Source organism: Choloepus didactylus, chromosome 17, assembly GCF_015220235.1.
Source record: "Choloepus didactylus isolate mChoDid1 chromosome 17, mChoDid1.pri, whole genome shotgun sequence".
NCBI classification, from domain to species: Eukaryota; Metazoa; Chordata; class Mammalia; order Pilosa; family Megalonychidae; genus Choloepus; species Choloepus didactylus.
This window is the reverse complement of record NC_051323.1, coordinates 49,991,092-50,016,593: the sequence shown is the minus strand read 5'-3', so window position 1 is coordinate 50,016,593 and position 25,502 is coordinate 49,991,092. Positions and strand designations below refer to the sequence as shown.

At 38.7% G+C, this 25,502-nt stretch overlaps 1 protein-coding gene across 2 annotated transcripts in view; it reads left to right on the top strand.

Moving 5' to 3' along the window:
• The first annotated feature begins 1,228 nt into the window (after positions 1–1,228).
• EML4 (EMAP like 4) overlaps positions 1,229–25,502 on the top strand; it is a 216,724-nt gene continuing 192,450 nt past the window's right edge. For both annotated transcript variants that reach the window (XM_037807769.1, XM_037807772.1), the window contains exon 1: positions 1,229–1,516. In XM_037807769.1, the coding sequence (XP_037663697.1) occupies positions 1,492–1,516 (25 nt within the window). In that variant the 5' untranslated portion in view covers positions 1,229–1,491. The remainder of the gene's footprint in view (positions 1,517–25,502) is intronic.

Here is a 25,502-nt window from a genome sequence, read left to right as displayed (position 1 = left end):
GGGAAGATTTCTGAAGAGGTACTAAAGCAGGGAAGTATACTGCAAAACAGCAATGGAATGTTTAACATTCCTTTCAACCATCTAATTCCTGAGTCCATGGCATTGTGACTACCACTGCCTCATATTTCCTGTCTCCCTTCTTCATTCTGTCCTCTCTGCAGCTCCTTCTGGTATGATTCTCTTATTCTCCCTTCACTAACTCAGTTCTTTATTATTGCATAGATCAATTTAGTTCCTGAAGGAGCATCTTTCAGGCCTCCTAATTGGCCAACCGAGTCCCAGGTGGGAGTTAGCTAACCACAGAAAAGTAGTTAGAAGGATGGGGGTTAGGGGTTAGGAACAGAGGAGGAAGATGAAGGCTGTACACTCTTACATGTCTTGGTTCTAAGTCCAGTCCTTGCATCTGCAAATGAACGAAGTGAGGCCCAAATAAGTTAGGTGACTTGACACTCACCTGTTGAGTCATATGTAGTGAAACCCGGAACTTGGGTTCACGTCGTTTCAGCCGTTTGTTGGAGTTCCCTCTCAGGCAATCCCTATGATCCGGCATATACCGGTGGCTTTGCACCCTTAGTGGAAAGAACACCAGGGGGAGTAAGGAAGCCTGGGTTCTTAGCTCTGCTTCTACCAAGGTCCATGACCTTGTATAGGTCATATCCTTTTTAAGGCTCAGTGTCCTCCCTCATCAGGAGGGGTTGGCCAAAATGAGCTCTAAGGTTCTGTCTAGCACTAGAATTCCTTTCTTCTAGACTGTTTTGGGCCCTGCGACTGAGAGCTGGTGGTCTCGAATTGGTATGTGCCCCGCAGCCGACGCGGGAAGAGCGGATTCCTCCCCTAACTTGGTTGCCTCTTTAGTGTCCTTGCAGGACACATTGGGGTGAACGTCTCCTGTCGGAGGTGGTCCCCAAGGGCTGCGAGTGGAAAGAACCCCTCGATGCACCTGAGGATTCCAGGCCAAAGGCTCCCCTTAACCCCGTCCATTCGGAACCAACTCCATGACCGAAGTCCCAAACCCCCAGCGACAACCCTGTGGGTCCACCGCGCAAGCGCAGCCACCAGTCGGGAGCGAGGCGGGAGGACTCCGAAGCGGAGGTAAGGTGAGAGGGAGGAGGTCGGTAATACCCCGCCTCCGGGTCGTCACGTGAGAGGCGGGGTCGGAAGACTGACGGCGTGCGCGGGGGCGGAGCTACGGCCGCTGCGCGCGGGCGCGGGGGGCGGGGCGGTGCTCGCGACTGCTGCCTGGGAGGGAGGCCGGGCAGGCTGCGGAGCGGTGTGGCGCGGCGCGGCTCTCAACCTGACGGGGAGGTGGCGCGGGTGGCAGTGGCAGACTGCCCCGGGGCGGACGGACCGACGGACCACGGAGACGGTGGTCGGGAGCCCAGTCGGGCGACGTAGAGAGCAAGCGGGTCAGGCTCAGCGTCGGCCACTCGTAGGTCCGCTGAATGAAGTGCCCCCCCTGCTGAGCCCCGAGCCCGGCGCTTTCCCCGCAAGATGGACGGTTTCGCCGGCAGCCTCGGTGAGTACGACTGGGGAGTCCTCCTTCTCCTACGCAGGGTGGGAACCTTGTTTCTTGCACACGCAGCCCAGGCCCTGTTCTCCACCCTGCCCCTCGGGTGGCGGTAGTTCCCCTGCACATGTTCCCCTCTGAGGCTGCCGCCCCTCCACGGGCTCCGGCGGACTGAGAACCCCTCCCCCCACGCCCTGGCTCCTCAGGGCTAGACGCTCCTTTCCTCCCAGAGCCCCCTTCCCCCAAACGTGAGAATCCCTTCCCTTCTCAGAGACCCCCCCCCCCACTAGCTAATACACTCCTCCCCACACACTCACGGCTTCCCCACAGACCCCCCTTTCAGGATTGGGGCACCCCTTCCTCAAACCCATATCCCTCTTCAGGGTACGACACTCCTCCTCCTTTCCACCGTCGAGCTCTCTTTCAGGGTGGAGACACCCCTTACCCATACAAAGGTTCTTTTTTAGGGTAAGGACCCCCATTCCTTTTTCCGAGAGAGACTACTTCCCCCCTCCCCCGCCCCCCGTCTTCACTTTAAATTTGGAGATTTCCTTTAAGTATTCCATAGAGCAACTGACTTCTTATACTCCCTCACTGCTCTGAACATTTGACGGAGGCGGAGAGAACGAGAAGCACAGAAGCATCATTTGCTTAATACTTTAAAGAAAGAGGTGCATCTTTGTTGGGGGACCCTTTTTAAGGAAGAGTGAAAGCAGAAGTATTTTCTGGCTCTGCAAACATGGTTGGGGAGAAGTAATTCTGCTCAATGAATCCATAGGAAAAGGGGCCTCGGTCAGGGAAAGAAAGGATTCTCCATTTTTGGAATATGTTGTCTTTGTGGAACGGAGAAAGGAAAGAGTATATTAAGTAGGCTGAAGTATCCTTTCAGTGTTCCCTTTCACCGAAATAAAGGTAGTAAATTTTGTAACTGCTAGAGGGAATCAGTTCCAGTCTGGTACTCAGTGCCCCATAGCCTGTGTCTGGAATTACTGTTCTTTGAGACCATTGGAATCTGGTTATTATAAAGATTGAGCTCAGCTATTATTGATGGTGAGAGAAATAGTTACTGCTTTGGCTGATACTGCAGTTATGTGATATCTGCTGCTGGATTTGTATTTTGAGTGTTTTTGTGGAGATAGCATGTATACAGACGCCTTTCTTTGGCATTTCTTGATAGTAATTCCTTGATTGGTTCATTCAGTGCATGATCTGGCCATAGTGCATACTTTATCCAGACATGTTGGGATTAGATGGACTTTTGTTTTTTTTTAAAGTAAAACATTAAGTCAAAGAGCATAGACTCATTGTAGGCATTAAATAATAAAAACCATAATTTTGACCATTACTTTTTTTTGAGTAAAGTCATTGTTATTAGAGGGCTTAGAGAGTGGAAATCCTAAAATAGGAGGCGAGTGTTACTCTTTCCTCCCCAAAGGCACCTGTTGTCCATTATCTAACCTTTGATGTCATATAATTCCATACATAGTGGGGTTGTTCCATTCTTGGGCTCCTTTTAGAGAGGCTTTTCACTGGTTCTTTTTTAACCCCTTGCCTGGGTTTATTCACCAGTTCACTTTGATCTGAAAGACTTGTCCTGTATGTCCACTAAAGGGGTGATCACATACTAGAACAAAACTTGAGTGTCTTGTGGGGGGGATGTTGTGGGCTATGATATCTCTACTCTGTGTTGGGTCCTCAGCCTGTAGGAATGGTGGGATCACTGCTCACAGTAGAATCAGCTTTATGTCTCCCAGCTGGCTTGGAAGGCCTGCAGAAAAGCTGACTTCTGCTGAAGCTTCATCTTCTCTAAGTGTTTTGAGGGAGCTTTTCTCACCAATTGGGACACAAATTTATTTTGAAACAGTGGATATGCCTTGTTAAATAACTTTACCTGTTCTTGTCCCCCATTCATAAGGCAACCAGTATGAGAGACTGAAAGATGAAGGTGAATTGTAGTTGGGGCCACCACTGTTTGTAGCTGACCCTCATGTTTATTCAATTGATACCATCCCAGGGGTGGTATGTGACTTTTCCTTCCTTTAGATAAGGTCTTAAACAGGACCAGGGTAGATGCCTGTCTCCAAAGGGAGGAACCTCTGTCAGCAGAGCAAAGGAAATGGTTCCTGACAGTATTTTTGGAGCTGATCCTGAGGATACTTCTGAGCAGAAGCTCTGTGCTTTCTGGTTCTCTCCCCCTTGTAAAACTCGGCCCCATCTTAATTGAAACCTTAAAGGATTGGGGGTGGGGAAGGGTAGCGCTGGTATATTTTACTGGTGGCCTTTAAGCAGAGCTTTGCTCAGCTCTTGCCAAATTGTTTGATTCTGTTCCCTGCAGTTCATTAGCCTAGAGCGTAAAGTTACATTGATCGTTATCATTAAGAGAGTCATGAATGTAAAGGCAAGCACTTGAACTCTAGTGATGTTTAAAAACTTTTTTGTTTGTTTGTTTTGTTTTACCAAACAAGAATTCAAAATGTGAAGTTCTTCTGGGGTCACAGGTGTTAAAAGCATTTATTCTCAAGGAAGTTTACATGTGTATCTCCTTTTATATGGTAGATGAGTTCTTGAAAAATTCTGAGAAAAGTACATTTTTATGAGTAGAAAAAATGAGTGCTTTATAAGCGGAATGATTCTAGAGAAGCTGATTATGTAATGGAATCCTATGGTAAATCATTGCGTAAATTGAAGATTTTATTTATTTTTAAAATTTATTTTTTATTTGATTGACATGTATGCAACCTAACTTTTTTTAAAGTGAACTTTTAAAATTAAAATAATACCTTTGATTGTTGGGTGTTTAGATAAGGAAAACACCTGTTTTATGTGCATTGTATAAGATATCTAATGACGATCAAGACTGGTTGTAGTGACTTTTCTTAAATCACATGGAAATGTCAGGTGATCAGCCATGTTATATGTGCCAAGGTCAAAGTTTTATACCTGTTGTATTACTTTTGTTTTACATGGAAACAACTGAAGATGCTTTTAGTCTCTGGAGCTGAAGAATTTCAGACTTTGGCTGGTTGTGCTGTGGGATTTTCCTTAGGTGTAATATCTTTTAGTTCATGAATTATGGAAATATAAAAAGGCATATCTATGTTTATGTCCTGCTTATAAATCATTAAATACATACACACACACACACACACACACGCACGCACACAAAGTGTGTGGTATATTAAATATCAGCTCTATGTGAAGAATTGAGAAACTATTGATATAGCTCTTCTTAATGATTTTCGTAAGGCAAGGGCTCTTTTATAATAAAGGTTTTAATTTTAAGGCTTTTATTTTCAAATTAATTTAGAGGTTAGTCAGTATTTACATTTTAAAGAAAGCATATATTTAATCTTGTCAGTGTTAACTTTTTCTGCGCCAGGGATTTTTTTAAAAAGCCCTCAAAATCATTTTCTTATTTAAGAAAAATTGTAATGAATGAAATTGTAGGGTTATTATTTACAAGAAAATATCACATTCTCGGTACACAGTATGCATATGATCAAAAGGTAGCCATATGCTTTAATTTATGAAATATTTTAAGAAAACTTTTTAACATTGCAGTGTTAGAACTCTGAATTCTCATCCTACATATATGTTTGCTTTCTTAAAGGAACAATTCAGTATATGATTTTTCTGTAGTATATGATTTTCAAATATTGATCTAGTCTAAAGCATTCTTTATATAGTCATATGAAAATGTTTCTCATGTAATGACATAATTTTTTTCTTGAACAACTTCTAATTTCTTATCCATTGCCTCCTGAAGGACTCAAGATAGGCTTAAGTTATATAATGTGACATGAGAGTAGCTCTTAAATGGTTCTCACAGTATCTGTGACGTAAGTTAGTTATAGTGTTTCTCAACATTTATGTGGATTAACACCTATTTTGTGACCCTATGGGAAGGACAATAAAAAATGCTTCCTGCCCTTTAGGAGCTTTTTATCTGGTTTTAAATAGATAGGTAGAGAAGTTTATTATTAAGTATAAGTAAAGTACCAGAATTAGGGATGTAGGAAAACACCATTTAGAATACTGTGCTATGTATTAAGCATGTAATTTCTGAGACAGAAAACTGCCAGTCACATTTGGAAATTGATAGGTTTATCTCTGTAGAGCCTGGCTTTTTAAAATAATGAAATAATTTATTTAGCAGTCCTAAGCATAGATAATAATATTACTAGATCTTTTTCTGCATTATATTTTAAGTTTGAATAACACAGAAAAAATACTGTATTAATTTTATGTGTGAGTTCATTTCTGTAAATTGTTAAGTTTCAGTATTTATTATAAGACATTAAAGAATGACATTTTAATTTAAAAATAGACAGATTTTAGTATTGGAGAGATGTGGAGAAATGTGAACTCTTGTGAATGGCTGTTGGGAATGTAAAATGGTGCAGCCACTGTGAACACAGTTTGGTTGTTCCTCAAAAAGTTAAACAAAAAATACCATATGACTTGGTAGTTCCACTTCCAAAGAATTGAAAGCAGGGACTCAGGTACTTGTACATCAATGCTCATAGCAGCATTATTCATAATAGCCAAAAAGTGGAAGCAACCCAAGGGTCCATCAACAGATGAATAGGTAAACAAAATGTGGTATATGCATAAAATGGAACACTGTTCAGCCATAAAACGGTATGAGGTTCTGATACTGCTAGTACATGGAGGAACCTTGAAAACATTGTGCTGTATGCAATAGCCAGGCATAAAAGGACAACTATGGTGTGATTCCACTTATATGAAATATCTACAATAAGCAAATTCATAGAGATTGAAAGTAGATTGGAGGTTACCAGGGACTGAGGGGAATGGCAATGGTGAGTTACTCCTTAATGGTTACAGAGTTTCTGTTTTGGGTGATGAAAAATTTTCATAAGGGAAGGTGATAGCACAGCATTGTAAAAAGTAATGCCACTGAATTGTGCACTTAAAAATGGTTAAAATAGCAATTTTACATTATATATATGATACCACAATAAAAAAAATAGATAGATTCTAAGACTTTAAAAATTTATCCAAAGACTAATCAGTCTGTCCCTACAAGATTGCATTAAAGAACATAGCTTTTCTGGGGGACATAATATATCCAAACTGGTACATATACCTAGAAGTGGAATTGTTGTGTCAAATGATAACTCCTTCCTTACAATTTTGCATATCAAAGTTATATCCATCTTTCAGAACTCAGATCAAGGATTACTTCCATAGTGTTCCACTCCTCCCATTTGGAAATAATCTTCTCCATGGTCATTGTTTAGTGTTTATTATTATGCTTACCAGTCTCCTTACAGCTCAGTTTTTTCTCCCTGGTTCTTTTTCTCATTATACTGTGAATTTCTGGAAAGCAGGGACAAACCCTCTCATTTTTGTGCGTAAGTGTGCATGAGTATAGTGTCCTGCATAAAGCAGAAGCTCTTTTAAGTGCTTTTTGAATTGATGGGGAATAAAAAGAAGTGTTAAGAATTTCTTATGCTTGATCCTACAGAATTTGTCACATATTAAATAAAAATAATGTTCACTTTCAATGTTCAGTAATTAAATGTTTTCCAAAAAACAGAGTAAATGTGTAAGGTAAATTGGTTTAGTACATTAAAGTGCATTTGCTTATCCTGAATTTCAGAAGCTACAGTATTTTGGATTTGTAATTATGAAAAAGAAATATTTTAGAGATTCTGGAGAGGACTTTGAAAATACGTGTAACACAATATGAACAAAGTAAATGGTAACATGAGGTTAAAATGCACTTTGTTTTAAAAGTTTCAAATTTTATATAAATGTTTTAAAGCAAATTAAAATTTCTTTTCAAAAAAAAAAAAAAAGGTTTATCCAGACCATCTAGTTCAACTGTTACCTCAGTATGGAAGATTTCCAATTTATAAGTATATATCTAGTTCTGTCAATGATCTCTTGACCTATAGTTGTAGCTGTTTAGACTGTTGTAATGCCTTAACTTTGAATATTGGTTTATAGTTTACAAAGAACTTTTATCTCATTTAATCCACCTACTAACCTTGGGAGAGAAATTATTCCCATTTTATAGATGAGGAAATGAAAGTTCAGAGGATTCATGATTTTTTTAAAAAGCCATTTAAATCAGATTTTCTCTTTTTTGGGGGAGGGGTTCATTAATTTGTGGAGTTTGTACCTATATTATTTTTAAGTAAGGAAAACAATCTGAAAGAAGAAAGATTAGTAAAATAAGTTGCCTTTTCTCCACCCGTCCATGTACAATTTGATGTTAACATGTCGATGTATTTGTTTTTAGTCTTTTCCTATGCTGAATTTTTTACGTAGTAAAAATCATACTATGAATATAATATTGGATTTTTAAATTGGATCCTAATGTTTAAAATTTTTTTTTTTTTTACTTTTTATTTGGAAATATTTTCAAACTTATAGGACAGTTACAAAAATAATACAAACCCCATACAGAGAAACTCCAACATACCCCTATCCCTCCAGATACCCAGATCCACCAATATTAACATTTTGCAACATTTGCTATATCATTCTAGCTGTCTAGCCATCATTCTGTCAATCTGTCTGTTAACTGTCTATCAATCCATTTTCTGAACAGTTAAGTGTAGACTGTATATGTCATATTCCTTGAATCCTTAGCTCTGCCATACTTACTGAGAACAAAGATATTCACTTATGTATCCACGTTAAGTGCAGTTATCAAGTTTAAGAAATTTAACATTGATATAAAGCTTACAGTCTATATTCCAGTTTCTTCGTGTGTCCCATTAATGTCTTTTTGAGCCTTCTCTTCTTCCTGTGTTAGATCATCCAGGATCATGTATTGCCTTTAATTGTCATTGTCTCTTTAGTTGCCTTTTCTTCTTCTTCTTTTTAATTGTGGGAACATACATACAACATAAACTTTCCCATCTCATCTACTCTCAAGCATACCATTCAGTGGGATTAATCTCATTAGCAGTTACAGTGTCGTCACCATTTTGCATTGGTAAAACTTTCCCATTTCCCTAAACAGAAACCCTGCACCCATTTTGCATTAACTCCCCATTCCCTCTGCCCCCACTTCAGGCAACCTGTAGTCTTCTGTCTCTTTGAGCTTGTGTATTCTTTTATATTTTCTTTGTAATTACCATAGGGCTTGAATTTAACATTCTGAATCTGTAACAATCCTGTTTGCTTTGATACCAACTTAACTTTAAAAGTATACACAGATTTATACCCCTCTGTCCCCCCACCTTTATCTAGTTCATGTCACAAATTATATATTTATACATTGTTAGTCCCATAATACATCATTACATTTTATACATTTGCCTTTTAGATCCTGTAGGAATTAAAAAGTGGAGTTACAAACCCAAAATACAATAGTAGTGGCATTTATATTAATTCATGTTGTACTCTGGGAGATCTTTATTTCTTCATGTGGCTTTGATCGAATGTCTATTGTCCTTTTCTTTCAACCTGCAGAACTCTCTGTAGCATCTCTTGTAGGGCTGGTCCAATGGAGATGAAGTCCCTCAGCTTTTCTTTATCTGGGAATGTCTTAACCTCTCCAGTATGCATTTGTTGGTTGGCAGTTTTTTGCTTTCAGCACTTTAAACATGTCATCCCCTTCTTGCCTTCGTGGTTTGAGATGAGAAATCGCAGCTTAATCTTATTGAGGTTCATTGAGGTTCACTTGTACTTGACATGTTGCTTTCTTTCTTGTGGCTTGCAGAATTCTCTCTTTATCTTTGGCATTCAGCAGTTTGATTATAATATGCTGCAATATGAGTTTATTCTGTTTGGAATTCACTGAGTGTCTTGAATGTGTATATTCATGTCTTTCATTATGTTTGGGAAGTTTTCAGTCATTATTTCTTTGAATATTTTCTCTGTCCCTTTCTCTCTTCTGGGAAATCCACAATGCTGTATTGGTACACTTAATGATGTTCCACAGGTTCCCCAGACTCTGTTCACTTTTCTTCATTCCTTCCTGAGGGGTACTGGAGGGGCAGCCAGGATGCCAGGAGGTCCTACTGTTTTTAAGTAGTCTTTTTTTTTTATTCAGTGCTTGCCCTGTTATTACAGTCCTCTGTTTTTTTGGAGCATTGAGAAAGATGTTTCTGCCACTTCATGCTGACTGTTCAAAACTTCTGTAGGAGGGTGGAGCCCTGAAGTGTCTCACTCTGCCATCTTGATTGAGCAGGGCCCTAATCGCTTTTATTTTTTTAATTTAAAATCATGTTTTTCTGATGAAGTTCAATGTTCTTTTCCCTACCGCTTAAACAACTGTTTATCCCCACTGATACACCAAATCCAGTATACCTGCATCTGAACTCTTCGTCTTTTAAATCAACTTCTTTTCCTCATTTTCCACCATCTGTAAATAATACCTAGGCTTGAAATCTCAGAACCGTGTTTGATAGATACTTCCCCAGTTTCACCTTCAACATTAAAACCTCTTCTAAGCCTTGTCAATTCTTGTCACTTTTTTTCATTCCTTACTTTCCTTCTCCACCAGCAGAGTTTGAATACTTACTGTCCCATGCCTGTATTGTTGCATAGCCTCAGGACTCACCTACCACCTGTCTACTTTATTTTATATATGCCCCTCAGATAAATCTTCTTAAAGCAGTGCTTTGAGCTTTCCTGCTCTCAGATCACTTCATTGCCTAATGAAACATTCAAATACCTTAGCCTTTTTCTGAAGGTCCTCTGTTATCATTACAAAAGCATATCTTTTGTCTTTCTACTGTCTTCATATTCTGGTCTAAATGACCCATTTCTTGTTCCCCAAATTTACTTGGCACTTTCTTGTCCCTGTCACTATTTTCAGTACTCTTCAATTTAGTACTGTTTCATTTTTTAAAAACCTTTCCTTATTTGTTCCTGTTTGTTCCTAGCTCAAGGTATTTATCCTTGAACCTTTAATATAGGAGCATTTGTAGGGCACTTAACATAGAATGTCTTTTCTTAGAGTTACAAGGTTGAAGCAATTATTATAAGTCTTAAAGTTATTACAAGTCTTACTTCCCCAGCCAAATTTTAAACCTCTTGATGGCTGACACTCTCATGTGTCTTCAAAATCTCACAACAGAATAGTGAGGATTTCATGATCCAGGAAAATTTGGAGAAAAAAATTATGGGACATTAGACCCCTAAGTTGGAAACTTACAACCCTTACTTTCATCATCATTTCATAAAAGACATGATGTTAGAAAACCAAAAAAATAATAAAACACACGACCTCAGAATAGAGTCTTTTTAAAAAATGAAGTGACAACTCACAGTTTTCTTATTCTCATTTCATTTGAAATGAGTGAAAGCTTTGTCACTGAGGCTTCTTTGGGAGTCTGATAAAGAACTCTGCGTTAGGTTCTAGAGAAGTGTTTTTTACTTACAAGTCATGTACATAACTTACGGATTTTGAAGTCAGTTTAGTTGGAGTCAAGACTAATATTAAAAAGAGGAAGAGAGGAAGAAAGGAAGAGTATAATATATCAGTGTTTCACATGATGTTGCTTCACAAAACTTTTTTTTTTTTTTCAGTTGTATTTATGTTTGCCCTAGATTGCAGTTTAAAATTTATTTCTTACTGTGGGTCACAGTCCGAAAGGTTTGAAAGATACACTTCTAGTGGCTGATCTCAGGTCCTCTCACAATAATCAAAACGAATACTTATAAATATCCACACATACGCACATCTATGTTTATTTTTATAATACCATATGGTTCATTTTAGTTTTCTCCTTTAACATTTTTGTAGTTACATTCTCCAATAATGAGAACTCTGGCTTCTATTATTCTTAATATATTTACTTATTTGATCAATCCCTACATGTGTAACCTGTTTCCTCCTTCATTGTCCTGCTCATGTTCTGACTCCTTATGGTGGGCTGTCCCCTTATCCAGTGCATACATTCTCCTTGCTCCACTTGGGCTCTAGCATCCCATGCCGAGCTGCCCTTCTCATCTACCTGCTTGCTGGACTACTCCTCTGCAAGAATGTCCTCCTTACATGCCTACCTTGTACTGCCCCATTTAATGGCTTCAGGACTGAATTGTTTGGGGAAGGGAAAAGCCGAGCTATTTTTGAAATTTAAGAAAAAAACAACAAAAAACTGATAGAGAAAACAGCATTAATTAAAAACTTTGAAAATGTAGCTTTTCCACCAAATGACCCAACCATTTCATCATTTTGTATTATTTCCCAAATCTTGTTTACCTGCTGTTTTGGTTTACTAAGCTGCTCAAGCAAATGCCATGCAATAGTTCGGCTTAAACAATGGGAATTTATTTGCTCATGGTTTTGAGGCTTAAAGTCCAAATCAAGTCATCATCTAGGTGATGCTTTCTTCCCAAAGACTGGTTCAAAGGCTGGCTTTTGTTGAATTTCAACTTCTTGCTGGTCTCTCAGTGGCTTTTTCTTTTTCTCTCTGTCTTAATTTCATTCTACTTATAAAGGGCTCCATTAATAGAATTAAGAACCATCTTGATTGGGGTGGACTACCTGTTAACTGAAGTAACTTCATCAACCTACTTAGAATGGGTTCACACCCACAGGAATGGACCATATTTAAGAACCTGGTTTTCTGGGGTACACCCAGCTTCAAACCACCACCACCACCACCACCACCACTACCACTCACAAACACACACACACACACACACACACACACACATTTTATATAATTTTAAATGGATTTCAAGTGAGTTTGAATTGTATCATTTTTAGTGAACATTTTATCATTCCCTATTTTAATAATTTTATGGCTGTATAATATTTTATCTTACAGTTAAAATATGCTAATATAAATTAGTTTAAAGGTATTGGTGTTGTTAGAGGAAGTCATTAAGGATTATACTTCTCACTATCCTCTTTCTATATTTAAACAGTCAATAATTATCCTAGAGCAAGGTGGTATGTAGGTATGTGGTACGCCTGGGTGGGGGAGGACAGTAAAGAAATATATTCATGTAGCAAAATCAGCCATGTCTTTTTGCACTTAAATATTGTGATTTACTTCTCAGCAAGTAGAAATATAAATAATCTTTAATGCCTTATATTCCATTATTTAGACCTGGTTTTATTAAGCTGTGTATAGGGAACATAATTTGACTACTCGTGATGACTGATGGTGGTTATTATGAGCATTAGATGTGATCCTGTGCTATAATACAGAGGTGCCTGCAAGAGCTGTTTATGTAGGGCCATCTGTTCCATATATCATTTGATATATGGCTTTAGTCTGTAATATTGTAACTGTCTTCCATGCTGTGGCTTGTCACTCTCTGTAAGTGTGCTTTACCCTTTTTATTTATTTTGGTATTTAAAAAAATCCCATCCATAAGTATTTGAGTTTATATCTCCTAGAAGATAAGCACTCATCATTCTTAAGACCTAAAATTAGACAGTAATTTCTTAATATGAAATAGTTAAATATTGCTGTTGTTTCATAAGTATCATTCTACAGTGGTTTATTTAAATCTGGATCTAAACAAGATCCATACATTGTATTTGGTTTCTTATGTCTCTTAAGTCTCTTTTAATCTGTATATTTCCCTTCCCTTTTCTTTTTTCCTTTGCAATTTGTTAAATCAGGCTTTTTTTTCCTTGGTGTTATTTAACATATTTATTTGTCTTTTAAATTGAAACTTGTGTATTTTGTATTTTGGGTTTATTTCAATCTGCTACAGTTCACTGTTCTTATTGATGCCTTGGTATTCGTATTTTTGGCCTGTGGGAGCATCTTCAGATTGGCTCTTGAGTCCTGATCCTGGTGATCTTTTATAGCTTTCTTAAGTGACAGAGTATCCCATTCTTACCTTTCACACTTTCTGTTCCTGTCTTGTGATCAGCTGTTTCTCTGAAAAACCATAGTTCTTCTCTGTGCAGAATGGTATTCTAGGCTCTAGAAGTACTCATTGCTATTGGATTGATTATTCTAGTCTAGACTTTCTTTTGATTTCCAACTTTAAATCTGTAGCCCAGGAAACCAGATAATAAAGCTTGTTCAGTTTATATAAAGATTGTTTTGAACCTCGAAGAAGAAAAACCCAGATATCAAGACATATGCCTATTTAGTATAGTACCTATGGGGTGGGTTCATACTTAATAAATTCTGCTAATGTTGGTAACACTGTGAGTAACCAGTTACCAGATTGCCTTGTAATAAGAAAATAAACTTTTAAGTTAGGCCCTTAATAGAATGCATGAGATTTTTTGGTAATATTGAATTAAAAAAAGAAAATTAGAGATAATTTGTGTTCCCTGTGTTTTATATTGTATTTTGTATTGTTAAGATGAACAGATAAGTCTCTGATCAGTGAGGTATATTATTGAGTCAAATTATACTGTATTACATTTGTCATGCTCATAGTAAGAATGCATTTTTTCCCTTTTAGATTTTTTTTTCAGAGAATGTATTGTTCTGACTTTCCAAAATTGACATGACTTACTAAAATCGAGATGACTCCCTGATTTAAAACAGAGTGCCTCAGTGCTGGTATCAGACATCTTTCCCTAATCATTTTTGTTTGTCATATGCTAATCTTTAAGCCACACTTCAGGGCAAATGATAAAATGACAAAATTTTATTTTGAGTTATTTGTTCCAGAAAGTGTCATAAGTGTCTTCTGTTGATGAGTGGGAGGGTTTTATGTTGTGTGTTCTTTTTTTTTTTCCAAACTTTGAAGGATATCCTGTTTTCAGATTAGTTGGGGGATCTCCTTTGATTTCCTTTGAATGCTCTGCTTTGAGTACCTCTTGGCATTCATCTTATTTCTTTAATCCTCTCCAGTTATGATTAGTGTGGATATGTTTTTTTTTGCACAAACAGCGATTTCTTGACTTCTAGAACCTACTGTTATGGATTATTTGAGATAAGATAGTGGAGACCAAAAGTAATCAATATCTGATTCTTTTCTTGAAAATTTTATTTGTGATTGTTTGTGAATGGATGTAATGTTTATATGCACACTAATGCAAGACACTCAAAAGTCTGCTTTTACAATCCTGTGTCGGATTCAGACAATATTCAGGAAATATTTATTGAATGCTTGATATGTGCTCAGCTCTCTTCTAGCTAAGCAAAGTCCTTATGAAGTTCATGTTATAGGCTTTTAACATTCAGAATAATTAAGAATTGTGATGGTGAAATGTAGGATGCTTTGGGAACACAGAAGCTTACCTTAAAGCTCACCATCTATTGTTTTTGAAATACCTGTCCTTGTTTAGAGTAGAAATAGAAAAATAGAGGTTGTGTCACAATGTCCCTTCTAGCTCTTGGAAACAGCTTAGAGAAATGACATTTACTTTTTTCCCTTCCTCCCAAACAACTGAGAGAACAGCAAACCACTGGTAGAGTTATGATTTCCAACCCTGTGGGGGCCGCTATCACTTAGACCTTGATGGTGTCGTTCTAGTTTAAGGCAATGAATCTATTGACTTCTGTCCTTTCTCTATTACCTGTATAAGTGATAGTTTTCTAAGATATTTGTTTATCGCATGTCTCTGATTGAGTATACAAGTCTTGTGGTAATTAAGTCTATCTGTGATATACTTAGGAAATAATCTTTGATGCTGTAGTTTATGGACTACATTTGAAGAAACTTGATTCACATAGATAACTTACTGAAAAGTAGCAAGGCAAGTGCACTTGTATTTATCAAGCTATGATTTCAAGCACTATGTCAGACGTCTTATATAAATTAACTGGAATAATTTTGTAAAGCAGTAAAAACATATCTTAATTTTACTGTGTTTTCCCCTAATACCCTCAAGGGTAACTGTTAAATAGATTGAATAAAACTGAATCTATTATGCAGTCTTTCATTTGTGGATGGCAGTTAAAGTAATATCCGTCAGCTTTTTTGGTGACTGAAATCAACTGTAGCCACCAGAATGAAAAATCTGATCATTCAACAAATATTTATTCAGCAAATGCTATATGCCAGGCATTGTTCTCAAGCTAGGAATCTATCAGTGAACAAAACAAAAGTCCCTGCTCTCGTGAAGCTTATATTATGAGAACAGGAGATAGACAATAAACAGTTTTCAGTAAGTTATTTACTCTTAGGTTGTCAATGACCTTGTGATAGATATTTGGAATATATATAGCTTCTAATCCATTGTCTGATTTGACCCTATTTCAATAAAATCTTATTTTTTTTCAGGTTAATTTCTGTTGGTCACTGTTTATCAACCTGGGTTCAGGACCCCTATCCAGTTACTAAGGAGAGTTCCCAGGATGCTATGGAGAGCTGCAGACAGCTGTTTGTGGGTGGTGATGATGGTAGGGGCAAATGGTGGGTTGTATGACCAGGATGAGGTCACCTCTTCCACCTTCTGGCCCTCTTTCTTTCCGGACGTTAACACCTACATTGGTACTTAGAAGCCATTTGGGCTATTTACTGTGCTCTGAACAGTTGTTTATTCGTAGCACCTATAAGATGATGTTAGAAGCTTTTTGGATGAGACTCTGGGAAGTGTGACTATGTCAGCAATGATGGAATTGTTTCAGTAGTTTAAAAACCACTGATGTAGTTTTTTTTTTTTTTTAAACTTTTTTTATTGTGATATATATACAGAAAAATGATAACTTTCAAACTACGGTTTAATAAGTAGTTATAGAGCAAATTTCAAAGTATTGTATAGGTTACAGTTCACAATTTCAGTTATTTCCTTCTAGCTGTTCTAATATACTAGAAACTAAAATATCTATATGATGATTCAGTAGTCATAATCTTTTTTTTTTTTTTTTGCTCTTTTTACAGGTCACCAAATCCTTTTTTTCCCTCAATTTTATTGAGATATATTCATATACCATATAATCATCCATGATGTACAGTGGTTCACAGTACTATTATATAGTTGTGCGTTCATCTCCACAATCAATTTTTGAACATTTTCATCACCACACACAAGAAGAATAAGAATTAGAGTAAAAAAGAACACCCAAAGCATCCCAAACCCCCTTCACTCCCTATTGTTAATTTACTTTTGTCCTCATTTTTCTATTCATCTGTCCATACACTGTATAAAGGGAGTGGGAGCCACAAAGTTTTCACAATCAAACAGTCACACAGTGAAAGCTATGTAGTTACACAATTGTCTTCAATAATGAAGGCTACTGAGTTGCAGTTCAACAGTTTGAGGTATTTCCCTCCAGCTATTCCAATACACTAAAAGCTACAAAGGAATATCTACATAATGCATAAGAATAACCTCCAGCCTCAATATCCATTCACCTCACAACTTCACTCCTTCTTGTAGCAGCTCAGTACTCCATTGTATGTATACGCCACAGTTTGCCACTCTATTCACTAGTGGATGCACCCTAAGGCCACCTCCATCCACTGCAAATCATGAACACTGATACCATAAACCCCACTGTGCAAATGTCCACTTATGTCCTTCTTTTCCATTCTTCCAAGTAAATACCCAATAACAAAGTTACAGGACCATATGGCAACCCCATACTTAGCTTCTTGTGGAACCACCATGCTACCCTCCAGGTGGGCTGTACCATTCCACATCCCCACCAATGGTGGTTAGGTGCATCAGTTTCTCCACCACCTGTATCCCTCTGTTTATTTTTTTAGACAGTTTTATTCACGTACCATACATTTCATCCTAAGGAAACAGTGGTTGCCTGTATAATCATGTAGTTATGCATTCACCACCACTATCTATATAACGATGTTTCCATTTCTTCCAACGAGTAAGAGGCAAAAGTAGAAAGACAAAAGAAAAAGAACAACAACAAGAAAATGACAGCTAAAAAGCAACAAAAGAAAAGATAAAATAAAAATAAAATACAATTAAAAAAACGGACACCACCAATGCCAAGAATCCTGTACCCCTCACTTATATCCCCCTCTTATAGGAATTTAGCTTTGGTATATTGCCTTTTTTCCCCAGTACCACCCCATTTTTAACACCTTGCAAAGTTGACATTCATTTGTTTTCCCTCATGTAAAAATATATTTGTACATTTTATCACGATTGTTGACTGCTCTAGGTTTCACTAAGTTATACAGTCCCAGTCTTGATCTTTCCTCTTTCTTTCTGGTGTCCCACATGCCCCTAACCTTCCTCTTTTAACCATACTCACAGTCATCTTTGTTCAGTGTACTTACATTATTCTGCTACCTTCACCCAAAATTGTGTTCCAAACCTCTCACTCCTATTTTCCTATTTGTCTGTGGCGCTCCCTTTAGTATTTCCTGTAGAGCAGGTATCTTGTTCACAGACTCTCTCATTGTCTCTCTGTCTGAAAATATTTTAAACTCTCCCTCATATTTGAAGGACAGTTTTGTCGGATATAAAATTCTTGGTTGGCGGTTTTTCTCTTTCAGTATCCTAAATATATCTATCACACCACTTCTTCTTGCCTCCATGGTTTCTACTGAGAAATCCGCATATAGTCTTATCAAGCGTTCCTTGTTTGTGATGAATTGGTTTTCTCTTGCTGCTTTCAGGATTCTCTCTGTCTTTGATGTTTGATAATCTGATTATTAAGTGTCTTGTAGGTCTATTTGGATCTATTCTGTTTGTAGTATGCTGCGTTTCTTGGATCTGCAATTTTTTGTCTTTCATAAGAGAGAGGAAATTTTCAGTGCTTATTTCTTCCATTATGGCTTCTGCCCCTTTTTCCTTTTCTTCTCCTTCTGGGATACCCATGACACATATATTCACATGCTTCATGTGGTCTGTGCTGGTTTGGCTGTATTATGTCCCCCCAAATGCCGTTATCTTTGATTCAGTCTTGTGTGGGCAGGAAATGTATTGGTGTTGATTGGGTTGGAGACTTTTGATTGGATGTTTCTGTGGAGATGTGATCACTCAGCTGTGGGCGAGATCTTTCATTGGATAATATCCATGGAAGTGTGGCCCCGCCCATTCAGCATGGGCCTTGATTAGTTTACTGGAGTACAGTATAAGTTCAGACAGAAGGAGTGAGCTTGCTACAGCCAAGAGGGACACTTTGAAGAATGCACAGGAGCTCAGAGAGGAGCTGCAGATGAGAGACAGTTTGAGGATGACTGTTTGAAAGCAGACTTTTGCTCCAGAGAAGCTAAGAGAGGACAAACGCCCCAAGAGAAACTGAGCGTGACATTTTGGAGAGAAGCTGAAGCCTAGAGAGGAACGTTCTGGGAGAATCTCTAGCCATTTTGAAACCAGAACTCCGGGGCAGATGACAACACGTGCCTTCCCAACTAACAGAGGTTTTCCGAACACCATGGTCATCTTCCAGTGAAGGTATCCAGTTGTTGATGCCTTACCTTGGACACTTTATGGCCTTAAGACTGTAACTGTGTGACCAAATACACCCCCTTTTATAAAAGCCAATCCATTTCTGGTATTTTACATTCCAGTAACATTAGCAGACTAGAACATGTTCATTCAATTCCCTAAGATACTGCTCGTATTTTTCCATTCTTTTCCCTATCTCTTCTTTTGTGTGTAGGATTTCAGCTTGCCTGATCTCCAGTTCATGAATCTTTTCTTCTGCCTCTTCAAATCTGCTGTTGTATGTCTCCATTGTGTTTTTTAAATCTCATTTTGTGGCTTTCATTTCCACAGATTCTGCCAATTGTTTTTTCAAACTTTCAAGTTATTTATGTTCACCCAATATTTCCTTTATATCCTTCATCTCTTTTGCCATATTTTCCCTCAATTCGTTGAAGTTGGTGTTTGAATTGATTTAGCATATTTATTTGAAGATCTTTAATTAGTTGTTTCAATTCCTGTATCTCAGTTGATGTGTAAGTTTGTTCCTTTGACTGGGCCTTACCTTTGTTTTTCCTAGTGTGATGATTTGTAGTTTTCTGTTGTCTAGGCACCTGGTTTCCTTGATTACCCCAGTCATATTTTCCCAGGCCAGATGGGCTCAGGTCTTAGGAGGAGACTGTATTCAGAATCAGGTTTCCCTGAGGGTGAGTCCTAGAAGATTGGCAGACTTTCCTGTGAGGACTTTAGACTCTGTGCTTTTCCCATCCTGCCCAGCAGTGGAGCTTGTCAGCCCACAGCTCCCCACTGGTGTAAAGAGGTGTGGTCTCTTTAATTCTCAGTGGACCCTGTCCTGGCCAGGGGACAAAGGTGTCAGAAACCAAGCTTAAGCTGTTTCTGATTTGTTTGTTTGTTTTCCCCCATGCCCTGGGGTCTGAGTTCTCAAGGGAGGGCAGCCATTTGAGCTGGGCCCCGTCCCCCCTTTCTTTGGGAAAGTGTACCCTCTAGGGAGTTATCTTCTACACTTCAATTCCTCCTTTGTCTTTCTACTCTGTTAACTCCACCCTTGCCTGGGTCAGTGCTGAGAATTGAAAATGCCCGAGGCTTTCTCTAATGAGCTACTCAGATTGAGAGAAAAAAAAAGAAAAGAGAAAGCCCCTTTTCAGAGGCAGTCTCTGTCCCCCCAGTTTTCTTTGGCCTGTCAGCCAGAGATAGTACCATGTCCTCTGTAATCCTTTCCATGAGACATGCAGCCGTTTTCCAGTGTTCTAAGCTCAGCTGTCTCCAAAAGCTTGTATACTTTTTTCCATCAGACCCACCTTCTCTACACTGGGAGTGACCTCATGGTACTTTCCTGCTTGTTAGGGATTTTCCGGTGCTTGTAGCTGTGTTCAGCAGTCTACATTTGTTAATTAAAACCGCAGTTGGAGCTTGGTTGAGCTACATTCCCTTGCTCCTGGCAGGGACTGCTTCTTTCTCCCAAAGCGAAGTTTTGCAGCTCAGCCTGTGGAGCTTGACTTACAGTTCTGTGCTGTAATCGTAGTCATTCCACCCATTCCGGGCTGATGTACAATGTATGAACAGTCACAAATGTCCCCCAACAGTTGTTCCAGACTACTTACTAGTTGTTCCTGGCTATTTACTAGTTTCTCTAGAAGACTAACTAAATTCCACACCTCTCTATGCCGCCATCTTGCCCCACCTGTCCCGTAATCCTTTTTAAAATCCTATCTTGTCTGTTGTTACTCCTATATGTCATTTGATCACTGTTCTCAGTCGTCAAGGGATATCTAGGTAATGACCTCCCTAACATGTTCATATTGAAAAGGGGTGTCGACATTATGGGGAAGGGCGATGCAGCTGGTTGATGTTCTTGAAGATGCTGGTGCCTTTGGGTTTTGGGACTTATCTAGCATAGGAAAAATCTGGAGGTTTTAAGTTTCTGAAGAATAAACTTAGTGAAACCTTTTATAGAGTCTCAGAGACCTTCGTATTGGTTTTCAGGAATACTGTTGATTGGAGCTTAGCATACTGTGGCGATTTGCAATATTTAGCTGAAGCTTGCATAAGAGTAATCCCCAGAATAGCCTCTCAGCTCTGTTTGAAATCTCTTAGACACTGAAACTTTATTTTGTTACATTTCTTTCCCCCCTTGTGCTGGTTTAAAACTTTTGGACCCCAGAAGAGGTATGATCTTTTTTTTGTTTGTTTGTTTCATTTTTATGGGTTTTTTTTTTTTTTAATTAAATTCAGTTTTATTGAAATACATTCACACACCATACAATCATCCATGGTATACAATCCACTGTCCACAGTATGATAACATAGTTATGCGTTCATCACCACAATCTATCTCTGAACATTTTCCTTACATCAGAAAGAACCAGAACAAGAATAAAACGTAAAAGTGAAAAAAGAACACCCAAATCATCCCCCCATCCCACCCCATTTGTCCTTCAGTTTCTATCCCCATTTTTCTACTCATCCATACACTAGATAAAGGGGATGTGATCCACAGGGTCTTCACAATCACACTGTCACCCCTTGTAATCTACATTATTATATAATTGTCTTCAGGAGTCCAGACTGCTGGGTTGGAGTTTGGTAGTTTCAGGTATTTACTTCTAGCTATTCCAATACATTAAAACCTAAGAGGTGTTATCTATATAGTGCATAAGAGTGTCCACCAGAGTGACCTCTCGACTCCATTTGAAATCTCTCAGCCACTGAAACTATTTCGTCTCATTTTGCATCCCCCTTTTGGTCAAGAAGATACTCTCAGTCCCATGATGCTGGGTCCACATTCATCCCTGGGAGTCATATTCTGCATTGCCAGGGAGATTTACACCCCTGGGAGTCGGGTCCCACGTAGGGGTGAAGGCAGCGAGTTCACCTGTCGAGAGAGCCATGATCTTTTAATCCAGTCTTTTTGGTTTGAACCTTTTGATTGAATGTTTCAATAGAGATGTGACTCATCCAATGGTGGGTGAGACTTTTTGATTAGATTATTTCCATGGAGATGTGGGCCTTGCCCATTAAGGGTGGGTCTTGATTAGATCACTGTAGTTCTTTGTGAGACTTCACGGAACTAAGGAGCTCAGAGAAGCTGAGAGAGACATTTTGGAGAGAAGCTAAGATATGTAATCCACAGTTTGCCCCTGGGAGGAGCAAGGAGGACCCACAAGAGCTGACACAGAGAGAGATGCTTAGAGAGAAGACACCCAGAGACATTTTGGAAACAGCCATTGAAAGCAGACTTTTGGAGTTGCTAAGCTAAGAGATGAGGCCCCAGAGAAGCTGAGTGAGAACCTACAGAGGCTTAAAGAAAAGGCCACTGGAATCAGAAGCTGAAAGCAACATAACCCAGGAGCAAAGGACCAGCAGATGCCAGCTGCATGCCTTCCCAGCTGACAGAGGTGTTCTGGATGCCATTGACCTTTCTTCAGTGAAGGTATCCTCTTGTTGACACCTTAGTTTGGACACTTTTATGGCCTTAGAACTGTAAATTTGTAACCTAATAAATCCCCTTTATAAAACCCAATCCATTTCTGGTATTTTATTGAATGGCAGCTCTACCAAACAGGAATACCCCTTTTGGTCCAGAAGGCATTCTCAATCCCATTATGCCAGGGCTAGGCTCTTCCCTGGGAATCATGTTCCACGTAGGCAGGAGGGTAATGAATTTATTTGTAGAATTGGGCTTAGAGAGGGGCACATCTGAGCAACAAAAGAGGTTCTCTGGAAGGCATAATTATTGGTAGGCTTAGCCTCACCCTTTACAGAATGAGTTTCATTTGTAAAAATAGTGAGTTTCATAAGGGCAAGCCTCAAGATCAAGGGCTTGACTTATTAAGTAGGAAACCTAATTTCACATAGCATATGTTCTTTTTTTTAATCTTCATTTTATTGAGATATATTCACATACCATGCAGTCATACAAAACAAATCGTACATTCGATTGTTCACAGTACCATTACATAGTTGTACATTCATCACCTTAATCAATCCCTGACACCTTCATTAGCACACACACAAAAATAATAAGAAAAATAATTAAAGTGAAAAAGAGCAGTTGAAGTAAAAAAGAACACTGGGTACCTTTGTCTCTTTGTTTGTTTCCTTCCCCTATTTTTCTACTCATCCATCCATAAACTAGACAAAGTGGAGTGTGGTCCTTATGGCTTTCCCAATCCCATTGTCACCCCTCATAAGCTACATTTTTATACAATTGTCTTCGAGATTCATGGGTTCTGGGTTGTAGTTTGATAGTTCAGGTATCCACCACCAGCTACCCCAATTCTTCAGAACCTAAAAAGGGTTGTCTAAATTGTGCGTAAGAGTGCCCACCAGAGTGACCTCTCGGCTCCTTTTGGAATCTGTCTGCCACTGAAGCTTATTTCATTTCCTTTCACATCCCCCTTTTGGTCAAGAAGATGTTCTCCGTCCCATGATGCCAGGTCTACATTCCTCCCCGGGAGTCATATTCCACGTTGCCAGGGAGATTCACTCCCCTGGGTGTCTGATCCCACGTAGCGGGGAGGACAGTGATTTCACCTTTCAAGTTGGCTTAGCTAGAGAGAGAGGGCCACATCTGAGCACCAAAGAGGCATTCGGGAGGAGGCTCTTAGGCACAATTATAGGGAGGCCTATCCTCTCCTTTGCAGCAACCGTCTTCCCAAGGGTAAAACCTATGGTAGAGGGCTCAACCCATCAAACCACCAGTCCCCTATGTCTGTGGTCATGTTAGCAACCATCGGGGTGGGGTAGGCCAATACCCCTGCATTCTCCACAGGCTCCTCAAGGGGGCACTACATATTTTTTTCCTTTTTTCCTTTTTTTTTTTTTTTTTAACTTTTCTTTTTTAAATCAACTGTATGGAAAAAAAAATTAAAAACAAAATACAATAAAAGAACATTTCAAAGAGACCATAACAAGGGAGTAAGAAAAAGACAACTAACCTAAGATAACTGCTTTACTTCCAACCTGTTCCTACTTTACCCCAAGAAAGTTACCTAATATAGCAACATTTCTGTGAACTTGTTCCTGCTATATCCATCAGAAATTAACAGACCATAGTCATTCCTGGGCATCCCCAGAACGTTAAATAGCTTATCTGTTCTTCTTGGATTATTGTTCCCCCTTCCTTAATTGCTCTCTATTGCTAGTTCCCCTACATTCTACATTATAAACCATTTGTTTTCCATTTTTCAAAGTTCACATTAGTGGTAGCATATAATATTTCTCTTTTTGTGCCTGGCTTATTTCGCTCAGCATTATGTCTTCAAGGTTCATCCATGTTGTCATATGTTTCACGAGATCGTTCCTTCTTACTGCCGTGTAGTATTCCATCATGTGTATATACCACATTTTATTTATCCACTCATCTGTTGAAGGACATTTGGGTTGTTTCCATCTCTTGGCAATTGTGAATAATGCTGCTATGAACATTGGCATGCAGATACCTGTTTGCGTCACTGGTTTCCGATCTTCCGGGTATATACCGAGAAGTGCAATCACTGGATCGAATGGTAACTCTATATCTAGTTTTCTAAGGAACTGCCAGACTGACTTCCAGAGTGGCTGAACCATTATACAGTCCCACCAACAATGAATAAGAGTTCCAATTTCTCCACATCCCCTCCAGCATTTGTAGTTTCCTGTTTGTTTAATGGCAGCCACTCTAATCAGTGTTAGATGGTATCTCATTGTGGTCTGAATTTGCGTCTCTCTAATAGCTAGTGAAGCTGAACATTTTTTCATGTGTTTCTTGGCCATTTGTATTTCCTCTTCAGAGAACTGTCTTTTCATATCTTTTGCCGATTTTATAATTGGGCTGTCTGTACTATTGTCATTGAGTTGTAGGATTTCTTTATATATGCAAGATATCAGTCTTTTGTCAGATACATGGTTTCCAAAAATTTTTTCCCATTGAGTTGGCTGCCTCTTTACCTTTTTGAGAAATTCCTTTGAGGTGCAGAAACTTCTAAGCTTGAGGAGTTCCCATTTATCTATTTTTTCTTTTGTTGCTTGTGCTTTGGGTGTAAAGTCTAGGAAGTGGCCACCTAATACAAGGTCTTGAAGATGTTTTCCTACATTATCTTCTAGGAGTTTTATGGTAGTTTCTTTTATATTGAGATCTTTGGTCCATTTTGAGTTAATTTTTGTGTAGGGTGTGAGGTAGGGGTCCTCTTTCATTCTTTTGGATATGGATATCCAACTCTCCCAGCCCCATTTGTTGAAAAGACCATTATGACTCAGTTCAGTGACTTTGGGGGCCTTATCAAAGATCAGTCGGCCATAGATCTGAGGGTCTATCTCTGAATTCTCAGTTCGATTCCATTGATCTATATGTCTATCTTTGTGCCAGTACCATGCTGTTTTGACAACTGTGGCTTTATAATAAGCTTCAAAGTCAGGGAGTGTAAGTCCTCCCACTTGGTTTTTCTTTTTTAGAGTGTCTTTAGCAGTTCGAGGCATCTTCCCTTTCCAAATAAATTTGATAACTAGCTTTTCCAAGTCTGCAAAGTAGGTTGTTGGAATTTTGATTGGGATTGCATTGAATCTGTAGATGAGTTTGGGTAGAATTGACATCTTAATGACATTTAGCCTTCCTATCCATGAACATGGAATATTTTTCAATCTTTTAAGGTCCCCTTCTATTTCTTTTAGTAGGGATATGTAGTTTTCTTTGTATAGGTCTTTTACATCTTTGGTTAAGTTTATTTCTAGGTATTTGATTTTTTTAGTTGCTATTGAAAATGGTATCTTTTTCTTGAGTGTCTCTTCAGTTTGTTC